At 45.9% G+C, this 13,667-nt stretch overlaps 1 protein-coding gene across 1 annotated transcript in view; it reads right to left on the reverse strand.

Annotated features, from left to right (window-relative positions):
• WNT5B (Wnt family member 5B) overlaps positions 1–13,115 on the reverse strand; it is a 97,099-nt gene extending 83,984 nt beyond the window's left edge. The window contains exon 1 of the mRNA XM_073320345.1: positions 12,738–13,115. Coding sequence (XP_073176446.1) covers positions 12,738–12,743 — 6 coding nt within the window. The 5' untranslated portion in view covers positions 12,744–13,115. The remainder of the gene's footprint in view (positions 1–12,737) is intronic.
• Positions 13,116–13,667: the final 552 nt, after the last annotated feature.

Below are 13,667 nucleotides of genomic sequence, written 5' to 3' on the forward strand. Positions count from 1 at the left end.
GAATAATTTGCAATTTTTCAACAGCAATTTACAAATTTCTCAAATTTTACCATCCAAAATTACTTGACAGCGAATTCCTACAAATAATTCCTGGTATATAGATTGATTGTGAACATTTTGTTGCCAGTACATAAGTGAAATTCAGCTACTTGATTAGCTTTGATTGAACACACAGTTGACAGGTATGGTTTCTGTTCCTCAAATGGAGCAATGCAACTCTTGGAATCAGGTTTCTGATGCAAATATTTGCATTTATAACTTCAAAATACAAATTCCATCACCACTGTCTATTTGCTTATAACGTACTGTTTCTATGAATGTTCCTGCCAGTAAACTCATTTGCTAAAACATTAATGGAGATCACATACAAAATTGTACAAAAACAATCAACCTGAATTCAATTTTTTTAATTCTAGAAAGTATTAGTGGAAATGTTTGAGATATTCACCTAGCTTTACTGGTCTGTTCCAATGATGTAATGTTTGTAATAGTCTTGCCAGAGAAATACACAGGGGACATTTCTGTGAGAACTGGTCTTTCCTCCTTCAAGAACATGCGTCCTTTTGGTGTAGATGAATAGATATCACACAATTGTTTGTGAATCTGGCCTCTGAATTTTCAGTTGTCTTTACTCCAAACACAATAGGTTGGTGATAAAAAGTTGGACCTATTGCATTTTAGAAGAGGAGCGAGAACAAAGCAATGCAAAACAAAGAAAGAAATGACTTGTTTCAGAGGTTGGTCTGGATTGTGCTTTGATGCAGCTTCAGAACAGAGTGTTAGCAATTCTGGGGAGAACCCGAAAGAGTTTTTAGAAACAAATGGTACAGGGCCTGGCAGAAAAAGTTCCTGGCAGTAGTGGGACCAAAGGTGTTTTGGGGTTTTTTTGTGTATGTGTCTTCTTAGCTAGAAGATGTATGGTAGTTTTCAAGTGTCTGTTTGGACAACAGCCAAGCAAAAGATTGTCTCAGATCATAGGTTTAAAACACCCAGCTTCCACATGAGATGTCTAACTACATTGGAAGAATAGCAGAGATCTAATTTGTATATGGAGTATGCAGCAGGAAGCTGCATAGTGAATTAACAACCACAGTTTAGAAGGAAAATTTATTTTAGGTAAGAATTCTGGATATTAATTTGAAAGCGCAACGCAGAGTAAGAAAAATTAACTTTTCTCAGCCTCTCCAAACCAACCATGTGGACACAACCAAGAATTCAATTTGCAATGAATTACAAGTCATCACACACAAAACCATTGGAATAGTCAACCAGAAGAACCAGTGGGAATACACTTTCGTAGAGCTGGTCAGAAAATGGAATCTCTTTAGGGTTCCCAACTGTCTAATCACACAAACCCAAACACCCTTTTGGGGTGGCCTTGCCCTCCCCCCTTCCCCAAGGCCCTGCCTCTTCTTCGAGGCCCCACCCTGCTCACTCCACCCACCCCTCCCTCCCTCTTCCCCACCCTCATTCACTTTCTCTGGGCTGGGGCCAAGAGATTTGGAGTGTGGGAAGGGACTCTGGGCTGGGACAGGGGGGTTGGGGTGCATGCTTTGGGAGGGAGTTTGGGTGTTTGGGGGGGACTCAGGCCTGGGGCAGGGGTGGGGGGAGGGGATGTTGCGTGCAGGCCCCGGGAGGGGGCTCAGGCCTGGGGCAGGGGATGGGGTGTGTGGGAGGAGGTATGGGCTCTGGGAGGGAGTTTGGGTACAGGAGGGAGCTTAGGGCTGGGGCAGAGGGTTGGGGTGTGGGAGGGGGTGAGGAGTGTGGGCTCTGGCCGGATGGTGCTTACCTTGGGCAGCTCCCAGTTGGCGACGCAGTGGGGTTAAGGCAGGCTCCCTGCCTGCCCAGGTTCTGTGCTAGAAGCAGTCGGCACATCCCTGGGGGGCAGGGGTCTCCACGCGTTGCCAGCACCCTGAGCACTGACTCTGGAGCTCCCAGGTCCCGCAGGGAACTGCAGCCAACGTGAGCTGCCAGGGCAGCCTGCCTTAGCCCTGCTGCACTGCCAATTGGGAGCCGCTCGAGGTAAGCGGGCCAGGGGGCTCCATGCATCGCCCCCTCCGCGTGCTGCTCCTGGAAGTGGCCAGCATGTCCCTGTGGCCCCTGCGGGGGACAGGGGGCTCCACGTGCTGCCCACACCTGCAGGCACTGCTGCCGCAGCTCCCATTGGCCGTAGTTCCCAGCTAATGGGAGCTGCGGAGTCGGTGCTTGGGGCACGGGCAGCGCACGGATACTCCCTCTCCTCCCAGGGGTCAGGGGGATGTGCTGGCCACCTCCAGGAGTGCCGGGGGGTCAGGGCAGGCAGGGAGCCTGCCTTAGCCCCCCGCACCGTTGGACTTTTAGCGGCCTAAAATCTTCTGGTTTGGCATCGGTGGCCTCGGGGAGATAGAGCCTGGTTCCAGGAGACTCCTGGCAAAACTGGGAGGGCTGGAAACCCTAAATCTCTGTAAACCTCACCTAAACTCAACCACTTGTGCTAGGGTAGATGCAGGGTAACACCTTCAGATCAGTTTGATCAGGCTGAGTTAAGGCCTAGACTTGAGCTAAAGATGTTAGCCATTTCTCCTAGTGCAGATTCAGGGTAACATCTTTAGCTCAAGTCTAGGCCTTAACTCAACCTGCTAAAACTTATCTGAAGGTGTTACCCTGCATCTACACTAGGACAAGTGGTTGCGTTTAAGTGGGGTTTAGATAGTTCATGTTGTCTAAGCCTGACCTAAACTTCATCATCATTTTTCTGGTCAAGGCAAGGCCTTAGTCTAACACATTCCCTTCGGGCCAAGTTAATGTACCAGAGCTTTTATTATGGACCAGAAAGTGCAAGTGGTTAGTAAGCTCTCTGAATGCTACTCTAGTTATGAAGAACCACAGAAATGTATTTACATAATTTGGAAGCAGTAGTGCAAAAATATTCTGAAGCTCAGTAAAGACAAGCAAGTGACTCTTTTTTTCAGGACAGTGCAGTTTTCTTAGGACACAGAGTTGATACTGAAGAAATCCATCCAGTTAAAGAAAAAATGGAACCTATACAGCTAGTACCGGCACTTAATAAAGTTATCCAGTTGCAAGCTTTCCTGGCATTAATACGTGATTGCTGAAGTCACCTTATACTCCTCTAAACTGTTAAAACATCGAACCGAATTGTTAAAAGGTAGAAATGGCAAAAAGAATGTGACACAGGTGCACAGGTATAAGAACCATCTGACTCCACTTTTTTCCTGTAATGCTGGTTTGTGAGACCTCCTCGTTGGAGTGGGAACTGTGATCTCACTCGGATTACACAATGACAGGGAGAAGTCTATTGTATACACATCCTACGCCCTGACAAGAACTAGTATTTATGCTCAACTAATAGTCCTTAAGGTGCAGTGTACAGAATAATGAAATTCCATGAACACCTGTATGGTAGAATGTACTAAACCTGATAGCTGACCATAAAACTTTACTTAAGTTGTTAGAACCCAAGGTTGTGTAGAGTCTGAAGTGATAGTATCTAGTTGGGACATTCCAAATCTTTCCAAAAAAGACACAAAAATGAAAATGTCAGCACAGTAATTGAATAAAACCATGACATTGTACCAAGCCCAGATCCTGCAAGATTAGAATGAATGGGTGGGTCAGCTAGATTGGCTAAATTTGTAAAAGAAAAATACTATGTAATTTAATGTTATTTGTTAATTGTATCCACTTTCTATGTTGAGTGTAAAACAAGATTTCAGAAAATTAGAAGTGTAGTATATAACACCCATGAAATAATTAAACTGCTTTTAAAAGCAAACTTCCAAGTAAGACAAATTTGGGTTTGTATCCTTTCACTATTCTATTATGTATGAAGAAGGTCTGAAAGCTTTTGTGACCAACTAAGAAAATCCTCTTGTTTTTTTCTTTAAAAGTCAGATCTTGTCTATCTTGAAGATGCTATGGTTATGAACTAGTGAAACTGTGACATAACACATAAGAAATTAATACTAAAAGTTGAACAATTGACAAAGAAAGAGAATTATAGTCAGACTGTTTAAAAACACTGGTTTCTGTTTGCTTTTGTTAATGCCTACATAACCCCAACAACTAAAGAACACTTGGGAAAACAATTACTTTATTAAATATTCAATCTCTCAGCCCTTCAGTTAAGATGTAACAACTTGCAATAAACATCTTAGACTAAAAAGCCTCCAACAAATCCAAGAAAGTCTTGACACTTCTAGATTTAAGGTAAAAAGCAAGCAGCTCTTTTTTATACATCAGAGAGAAACACATTTTATTTCTTTTTTAGGTCACCTTTAAACGTTGTATGCAACAGTGTCTGGACACAGATTACTGATCTGCCTACTGATCTGACAGTTTGTTCTAATTGAATATCCTTGCAGGAGGGTCATGTAGTCAAGAGTTCTGAGAGTTTTGATCTGAACTAGTCTCTCCTCATTAGAAATCACTTCAGCATTCTTGCTTGTGTGTAGTTGAATTAATCTCTCTCAATGACAAACAGTTTTTCTGATTCTCCTTTAGACCAGTAGTTTTCAATCTTTTTTCATTTGAAGACTCCTAAAAAATGTTGAATGGAGGTCCGTGGACCACAGGTTGAAAACCACTGTTCTATGGTCATGACAACCTTTCATGGACCCCTTAGACATAGTCTGCAGACCACAAGTTGAAAACCACTGCTTTAGACTCTTCAGCTAAAATTTTCAAAAGTGACTAATAATTTTGGGGAACCAATTTTGGATAACTTACAGGGACCTGATTTTCAGAAAGTGTTGACCCCTCACCTCTGAAAATCAGGCCCTTTTAAAGTGCCTTAAGTCAGACAACTCAAAATTAGAACCACCCAAAAATCAACAGTCCCTTTTGGAAACGTCAACCTTAATTACCTCTACTCCAAATACAACAGCACTAACCACAAGGCCATTGGGTTAGCTCAAGGAGTTCTAGTCTACCGTGCCAGGAATCAAACCGTTTCTTTCATGTGGTAGACTAAATCAATCAAGAGTCTCTTGCATGGGTGTGCAAGGCACTAATGATTTCATCTTTCAGTCTTTCTTTAGATATGTAAGGGCTGCAGGGTTGGACTGTCAGGGCTAGTCTCTGGAATAGGATTTTAAAACAAATTAATTCAACACAGCAGAGAATTATGTCCTTCCCTTCCCCACTTCACTCCTCTCTTCTCCGCTCTTCAAAGGCTGAGGTGTATATAAATGTTTTCCCAAGTAAATTAAAAACTACAGCAAACTGAAAGGAAGCAAACTCTAAACAAAATAGAAATAGAAAAGGCATAAAGTGGAAAATATCTGCCAACCCCATCTCTGAGATTCTGACAGAGGTTTAAAGAGAGACACTGTCCCTTTAAGGATTGCCTCAGCATGCCTGATCTCTGGGAACGATCAGAGTTGCAGCATAAACTGTGTGGATTGTAACTGGCAGACAAGAGGTTTCCTGAAGCCCACTATATTGTATATATTCAGAGAAGGAGTGAGCAATGGGAGGGGGGTGGGGTAGGAATAGGGACCCTCCACTCCTTAGAACTGTTAGGCTTCTCATTGAACCTCCAGGTTTAAAAATAAAACCTAGGAACAGGGAGAATTGGCTTCCCAAAATCCTAGAGAGAATGAGTGTCTAACTTATATCTGTTTGATAGAGGGACTGAGCTGCAAACCATGAGCCCAAAGCAGCCAGGAAATACTGCAGCAAGAGCCAGACCCACAGCTCAACCACAAGAGAACAGGTCAGTCTGGGATGCATGAGACTGGCTGAGGAGTTATATTTAGAGAGGTAAACATACACAGTAGAAGAGATGGGATTCACACAGACCTAGCCATCTGCTTTTGCTGGGTACCAAGAGGAGCACCCACAGCAAAACCACTGAAGGGTAAGAACCTGCAGCCTAGAGAATCACCGAATATGAAGTTATGGCACAGACTGACAATCTGAGCACTTCTTCCCCATTATTCTAGGCATTCCCAGCCCCTCCACGTGGTTTTCATATTAAATGGAAAGGCTTTTCAGGGGTGTGTCAGTGTGAAATTGCAGTCTGAACATAGCTGCAATGCTGAGAGCAAAGTGCCTATAGAAAACCATCCGAGGAGATGTAGGAGGTGATGCTGACAATTCAGTAGGCAGTGCTTTCCCCTCTACCGCTTAATTCAAACCTGATACCACAACCTGGGGTTAAGGCCCTGCATTGCTGTGGGTGCCATCTTTCAGATGAGATGTAAAACTAGAGGCTTGGCTATTTGTGATACTTTTTGTAAGGGTTTAAATTCTTCTTATTCCAGCCAAATTCCAACTAAATAACTAGATTCTCCTCATCTAAATTCCCCTATAGCTTCAACCAGATATGGTATTTTTCAATTCCTGTCCTTAAATAGTCAACGTTGTTTAAATGTGGTTTAGACTGTTAAAAAGCTACCATGTTTTACTGTAGAGGTGGCTGCACTTCCAAGGATAAATTAAGTGAGCCCTATGTATATATAGCTTGTAGCATGTATTAGTTTCATCTTGGAAAGCACTTTGGGATGAAAGGTATTTTATAAATATAAGATTTATATAGCTACTCTGTGAAATGTGAAACTGCTGTGCTAAATAATGACAATCTGCTTCCGGCTGCCCCATCACTCCACCTCATTATACACAGAAAAGTTCACATAAGTTTTCTAGATTGGGATGTCAGAAGGGGCCATCAGATCATCTAGTCTAATTTCCTGTAAAATACAGGCCATAGAATTTCATCCAGTTACTCCTGTAGAGACCAATAACTTGTGTTTGGCTAAAGCATATCTTCAGAAAGGCATCCAGTCTTGATCTGAAGATTTTAAGAAATGGAGAATCCACCATTTCCCCCTTGGTAGTTTGTTCCAATGGTTAATCATCCTCACCATTAAAAATTTGTGTCTTAAATCTAATCTGCATGTCTGTGTTTAATTTCCAGCCATAGTTTCTTGGGATGCCTTTCTCTGATAAATTAAATAGCAATATAGTACCTGCGATTTTCCCCCCACGAAGGTACATATACATCATAGTCAAGTCATTCCTTAATCTTCTGTTTGATAAGCTAAACAGACTGAACTCCTTAAGTCTCTCACTGTAAAGTACTTTCTCCAGCCCACAAACCATTTTTGTGTCTCTTCTCTGCACCTTCTCCAATTTTTCAGCAAAGTCTGAATCCCTTTTATCAACAAGTTTATGTGCCTTCTCAATAAAAATATGAGCTGCAGTTAGTACAAATTGTTCTGCCTTGAAAGTTTTGGCTATTTGAATCCTGATTTTAAAAGGATTACTGAAGTGCTTGTTGTGTGTTCCCAAGTTATTCTGAAATGGTTTAAGTGACACTGTTACTCAACTTACGCTTAAGTTTTGCTTTAAAAAAATAGAAAAAATCCTAATTAATAGAAATATGTTTATATTGATTTCAATAAACAGGCTATTTCTGATGATTTGCTCTCCTGCATTTCTGCAAATCCAACAGCATCACAGTAGTGCAGAAGAACTGTACAGAATGTGAAACTTACCAGCCTTCTTACACAGAGTGAAATGGAAAGAGCATTAAAGGTGAAGAGTAACAGAATTGCTAACTCTTGTGAATTTTTGGACGTCTCACAATATTTGGCATTTTACTAAGAGCCTCAGCTCCTGTAGACAAGTAATTACATGAGAATCTCAGCTTTCATGTAAAAGGTAAGTTTTTAGACCTTGCAGTTTCAGGAAAAAAACCTTGAAAATATTCTTTGCACACTCCAAAATCTCAAAAAACAAAAACAAAACAAAAACCCGGAAGGGAAATAAAAAGAACCCCAATTTAAAAGAAGCACATGATTTTTAAGGCAATCACACATTTTGGGGGCTTGATTTAAGATTTTTCAAATATTTGAAGTTGGCAGTAATGAAGTGAACTAGACTGTAAAATCCTTTCAACGTCAATACTGAGGCGGCGATTAATAACGTGAAGACACTGTAGTTTTAAGTACCGCATATGATATTTATCTTAGAAAGAAGGTGAATTCAGGGCATGTTTAAAGAGAAGAGGGTGCTAATATTACAGCTACAAAGTGAGCTAGGAGGAAACTACTTTCCAACAGGAAGGAATCCCTCGCTGACACTCCTGGGCATAAAAACACACATGTGAGATGGAGCCTGGGAGCACAGGAAATCCACAGATGGAGAGAGGCCAGCTTGCCTATCCAATTCTGCCTCACACTCTGAATTGGCAGTTGGACCTCACAATGGTTTTCCTTCTGTATTCTTGTCTAATTTCTTTAAAAGAAGAAAAATAAATTGTAACATACACTAGTTTCTGCCACACTTGGTAATTTATTCCATATATTGGCAATGCTTGGTATATAAAGAAATGCCACCTTACTTCATATAAGATGATGACTAGTACAGTAGTGTAAAAAAGAACCTCTCTCTTTTCCTCCCATCCCCTTCTACTTTATTAACCCCTCCAGAACTTTGTAAACTTAGTCAGGCCTGTGTCTTTATTTTCTTTTTTCTAAAGGACATGCACTTTGTTTCTCTCCCCTTTTAAAACAAAACTTATGTATGTGATAGAGGATGGACATGTGCCAGCAAGCAAAAAGTGCTATGACAATATGACAGCCATTTCAGATGACCAGTGCATGGCCAGTGTGCATAAATAAGTGCATGCATGAGGAAGAGAGTGTAAGAGCAAGAGTGTCTGTGCACATGGGTGAGAAAGTCTATAAATGTAAACTGCCTAGGGAGGTGGTGGAATCTCCTTCCTTAGAAGTTTTTAAGGTCAGGCTTGACAAAGCCCTGGCTGGGATGATTTAATTGGGGATGGGTCCTGCTTTTGAGCAGGGGGTTGGACTAGATGACCTCCTGAGGTCCCTTCCAACCCTGATATTCTATGATTCTATGAAGAACAGGGTACTGCCAGTGTCCATGCACCCATGCATACTGGGTAGAGTAAGGGGATGCCTATACAGACGTGCAAAGGGAAAGAGAGCTTGTGTGTCCCTGCACATGTGCATGCCTGAGATTATTTATTCACCAAGGCTCATATGAGACTGGAGGGGGGAGAGAGATCAATGTGTGTAAAAGAGTATGTCCCAGCACAAAAGAGAGTGTATATGTGTGCACAAGTGCATATGTTAGAAAACATATGTACCCATGTATACATTGGATGGGGGGAGATAGATTATACCGGTAAGCATAAGTGTGTTGGCACATGCAAGAAACATGTTGACGGGCATATATAAGAGTTCTTTGAGTGAGCAAGAGAGGAAGAATTGGAGCAGGTGGGAGCATGAACACTGGTATGTGCAGTGTTGTTCTGTGTGACACAGAAAGAATTGGTTCACATGAGAATGTGTGTGTTGGTGCAGGTGTGAGCATCCACACTTGCAAGCCTAGGAGAGAAGAGGAGTGTGTGGGCACATGCCTGTGTATGCCAGTGCTAGTGTGCATGTGAGACAGGAGTGAGGTGTACATGTGTAAAAGTATGTGCATGTGCACACCCACAAATTCTATGCAGAGGTGGGGGAACAAGTGTGTTGTGTACACATTCAATCAAGTTTGGAGTAAGAGATTTTGTGCAAATAAACATGTGACATTGCACAAGAGAATTAGTGTTCTTGTACAATGTCAGGATAAGACTAAACACGGGTGTTGGTACTCAGGCATATGAAAGCTATTACACATATTTATGCACAAGAGATTGAGAGTTCTAGTGGGCATAGTTTTGGGAGCATGTGTGTTGGCATACATGAAAGAGATGGGACTATGTTGGTGCACGCAAGCACATAAGCTGTCAGTACAATGGTGCTTGTAGAAAGCGTGTGTTGGTGCACTTGTGAAGCTGGTGCAGGAGAGAAAGGGAACACTGATGCATGATGATGTCATGTTGATGTGTGTGCAAGAACAGACATATGTATGTTTGTATTCTATTGTATACACAAAAAGGGTGTGTGCATGGATGTACATCATTCTGGGATGTATTAGCAGGAGTGTTATAAGGAAGACACGAGAAGTAACTAGGGGCCACCAAATGAAATGAATGGGTAGCAGGTTTAAAACAAATAAGAGGAAGTTCTTCTTCACTCAACCTGTGGAACTCCTTGCCTGAGGAGGTTGTGAAGGCTAGGACTATAACAGGGTTTAAAAGAGAACTGGATAAATTCATGGAGGTTAAGTCCATTAATGGCTATTAGTCAGGATGGGTAAGGAATGGTGGCCCTAGCCTCTGTTTGTCAAAGGGTGGAGATGGATGGCAGGAGCGAGATAACTTGATCATTACCTGTTAGGTTCACTCCCTCTGAGGCACCTGGCATTAGCCACTGTTGGTAGACAGGATACTGGGCTGGATGGACCTTTGGTTTGACCCAGTATGGCCATTCTTATGTTCTTATGTAATTCTTCTGCTCTACTCTGTGCTGATTAGGCCTCAACTGGAGTATTGGGTCCAGTTCTGGGACACACATTTCAGGAAAGATGTGGACAAATTGGAGAAAGTCCAGAGAAGAGCAACAAAAATGATTAAAGGTCTAGAAAAGATGACCTATGAGGAAAGACTGAAAAAATTGGGCTTGTTCAGTCTGGAAAAGAGAAGACTGAGAGGGGACATGATAACAGTTTTCAAGTACATAAAAGGTTTTTACAAGGAGGAGGGAGAAAAATTGTTCTTCTTAACCTCTGAGGATAGGACAAGAAGCAATGGGCTTAAATTGCAGCAAGGGAGGTTTAGGTTGGAGGTTAGAAAAAACTTCCTAATTATCAGGGTGGTTAAGCACTGGAATAAATTGCCTAGGGAGGTTGTGGAATCTCCATCATTGGAGATTTTTAAGACCAAGTTAGACAAACATCTGTCAGGGCTGGTCTAAATAATACTTAGTCCTGCCATGAGTGCAGGGGACCGAACTAGATGACCTCTTGAGGTCCCTTCCAGTCCTATGATTCTATGCGGAGAGTGAGGGGGGTGCACAGGTGTCAATTTCCTCTCATTCAGGAGTTTGTGTGTGTTCCCATGCAGACTCATAAACTTTAAGGTCAGAAGGGACCATTGTGACCATCTAGTCAGACATCCTGCACATTGAAGGCAACAGAACCTCACCCACCCACTCCTGCAATAGGCGCATAACCTCTGGTTGAGTTACTGAAGTTCTCAGATCCTGATTTAAAGACATTAAGTTACAGAGAATCCACCATTTACTCTAGTTCAAACCACCAAGTGATCTGTGTCCCAAGCTGCAGAGGAAGACAAAAAAAAAAAAAAACCCAACAACAACCCAACCCCAAACAAAAAGCCCCCCAAAAGCACAACCTCAGGGTTTATATGCTTGCATCCATAAACCATGACATAGGCTTAGTCTGCCCAACAGACATTGACAGGAGGATGGGCTTGCTCAGCAGGATAAGCAATGGCATATACAGCCTTTCCACCTCTAGGTCACCAATTCAAATCCACCTCCTTTGTCATAACTGAAAGCTATAACCTAGTAAAATCAGTCAGCAGCCTTAGCCCAGGTGCCGGTAGACAAATATACTGAGCATAAAAACCACTATATCTGATGCGTCTGTCCCAGCAGAGAGCCAATGATTGAATTAGTCACAGAATCGGAATTCTCTCACCAGGACAGGGGCACACTGACAGACAAGGTGGGAGAAAGGCAGTAGTGCTAGAGCCCGGCTGTGGAGAAAGGACCTTAGTCTCCAGGACTCTCAGTTTGGTACCTTTCCCCCAAGATTTAAATGTACAGCAACACCACCCACTGGAGGTTCAGGCCTCCCAGAATGCCAGACACCTTCCTGCTCCTGGTGTCCAGTTTTCGAAGATGCCCCGAGCAATCGCAAGTCGAGAGTCCCAGTCGGGGAGGGCTCAGACCAGAGGAGGCCCTTTCCAGGGCCGCGGCCGGCTCCCGTTACCCCGCAGCTCCCAACACAGCGTTCAGACGCCAGTTCGGAGAGCACAAAGTGACAGAAAGTTTCGCGCCCACCCAGGGCGTCTGGGCCACGGCAAACTAGGCTGGGGACGCGGGGCCAGGTCTGAGCAGCGCGCTCCTCAGCGAGAGACCCCGACCCACAAATCCAACTCCCCAGCAGCACACCCGAGGGGCAGCTCCTCCCGCCAGCAGCGCGGGGCCCGGGAAGCCCTGCCCCTCACCTGCCTGCTGCAGGGGTTGGCGGCGAGCTGGAGAGGACACAACAAAGCTAAGGGAGCAGGCAGGGCCGGGGGGAGGTTTCCTGCCCCCACACCAGCAGCAGCTCCAGCTTTGTTCCAGGAGGGGAACGGCGCAAGGCTCCACCATTGCCGCCTCAGGGAGAGGGGCCGCTTCCCCCCCGCCAGCCCCATCCAACCTGCTTTTGGCCCAGAAACAGCTGCCTGCCCCTTTCCCTCTGCTGATCCCGCTCCTGCCCGGTGCCCCCAGCCCGACAGACGGCCGGACGGAGTTCCCGCTCCCACCCCCTCAGCGGCACCCGGCCCTGGGACTGCTCCTCGGATTTACAGCCCGCCCCAGTGCCTGGGGCTCGGCACCAAGAGGCTGGGCCGGAGAAGGGGAAGGGTCCGGCCAGAGCCCCCGGACGCGGGCTGACGGCCAGCCAGCCAGCCTGCCCCTCCCCGGGGCGAAGGGGGATTAAGGCACCAGGAAAGCGTCAGGAGGTGGGGGTGGCTGAGCCCAGAGCCCCCGGGTCTGCCCATGTCTGTGACACCCTCCGGCCAGCATAACAGGAGCACTGGCAAGCCCCATCCCAACCCTCGCTCGCCCCTGCTCAGCCCAGCCGCCTCCTACCGGCATCTGGTGGCTCCCTGTCAGGCTGCAGCTCCCAACCCTGGCTCCGCAGGCAGCAGGTGAGTCCTGTTCCCGGGCACAGGGAGCCCGGCTGGGGGCGGCCGCTGCAATGTCAGGGGACCAGGAGGAGACGCACCTGCCCCCGGGGCCCACCGGCTCTCGCTGCCCTTTAGTCTTTAAATCCGAGGCTCAGCCGAGCCCCCCTGTCCCAGCAGACTTTGGCGCCCCCAGTGCCCGGCTCCTCGCTCAGCTGCGCCGCTGGAGGGGGGCTGCTCCCCGGGACCCGCTCTCTCGCTCTGCCCTGGCCGCGCTGGGGCTGCCCCAGGCTCTTCTCCCTGCAGCGGCTGGGACCGAACTTAACTTTCAGCCGGTTTGTGGCAGCTGCGATGCCGAGTGCAGGGGCCGGAGCTCAGCAAGCAGATCCCGGGGGCTCCGGCGGCCTCCGCCCCGCCTCCCCCACGCCCTGCGCCAGCCCCCGAGCCCGCCCCGCCTCGCGCGGTGCGCAGCTACACAGAGCCTGGGATCCCCGGGGACTCCCGCCTCCCAGAGCCTGGGATCTCCTCGCCCCAGGGGATACCTTCTCTACAGCCCAGGATTCCACTACATCGCCAGCCTGGGATTCCCCCGCCCCCAGGGGCTACATCCTCTACAGACCGAGATCTCCTGGACACATTCAGTCCCCAATCCTGGACCCCCCTGCCCCCGAGGGACACACCCAGAGCCCCCCACTTGCCTGGGCCTCCATTCCCTTACAGAGACACCTCCCCATTGGGGTTTAAACTTCCTGTAAGAAGCCAAGCATGTCTACATCCCTCCCAATGTACATCCCCTCTCCAGAGCCCAGGGCATGACATATTTCTCCCTACACCCTCTAGTGAAACAGACACCTTCCCTCATTCCCTCTGGGGCACCTGGCATTGGCCACTTTTG

The sequence above is a fragment of the Lepidochelys kempii genome, chromosome 1, assembly GCF_965140285.1.
Source record: "Lepidochelys kempii isolate rLepKem1 chromosome 1, rLepKem1.hap1, whole genome shotgun sequence".
NCBI classification, from domain to species: domain Eukaryota; kingdom Metazoa; phylum Chordata; order Testudines; family Cheloniidae; genus Lepidochelys; species Lepidochelys kempii.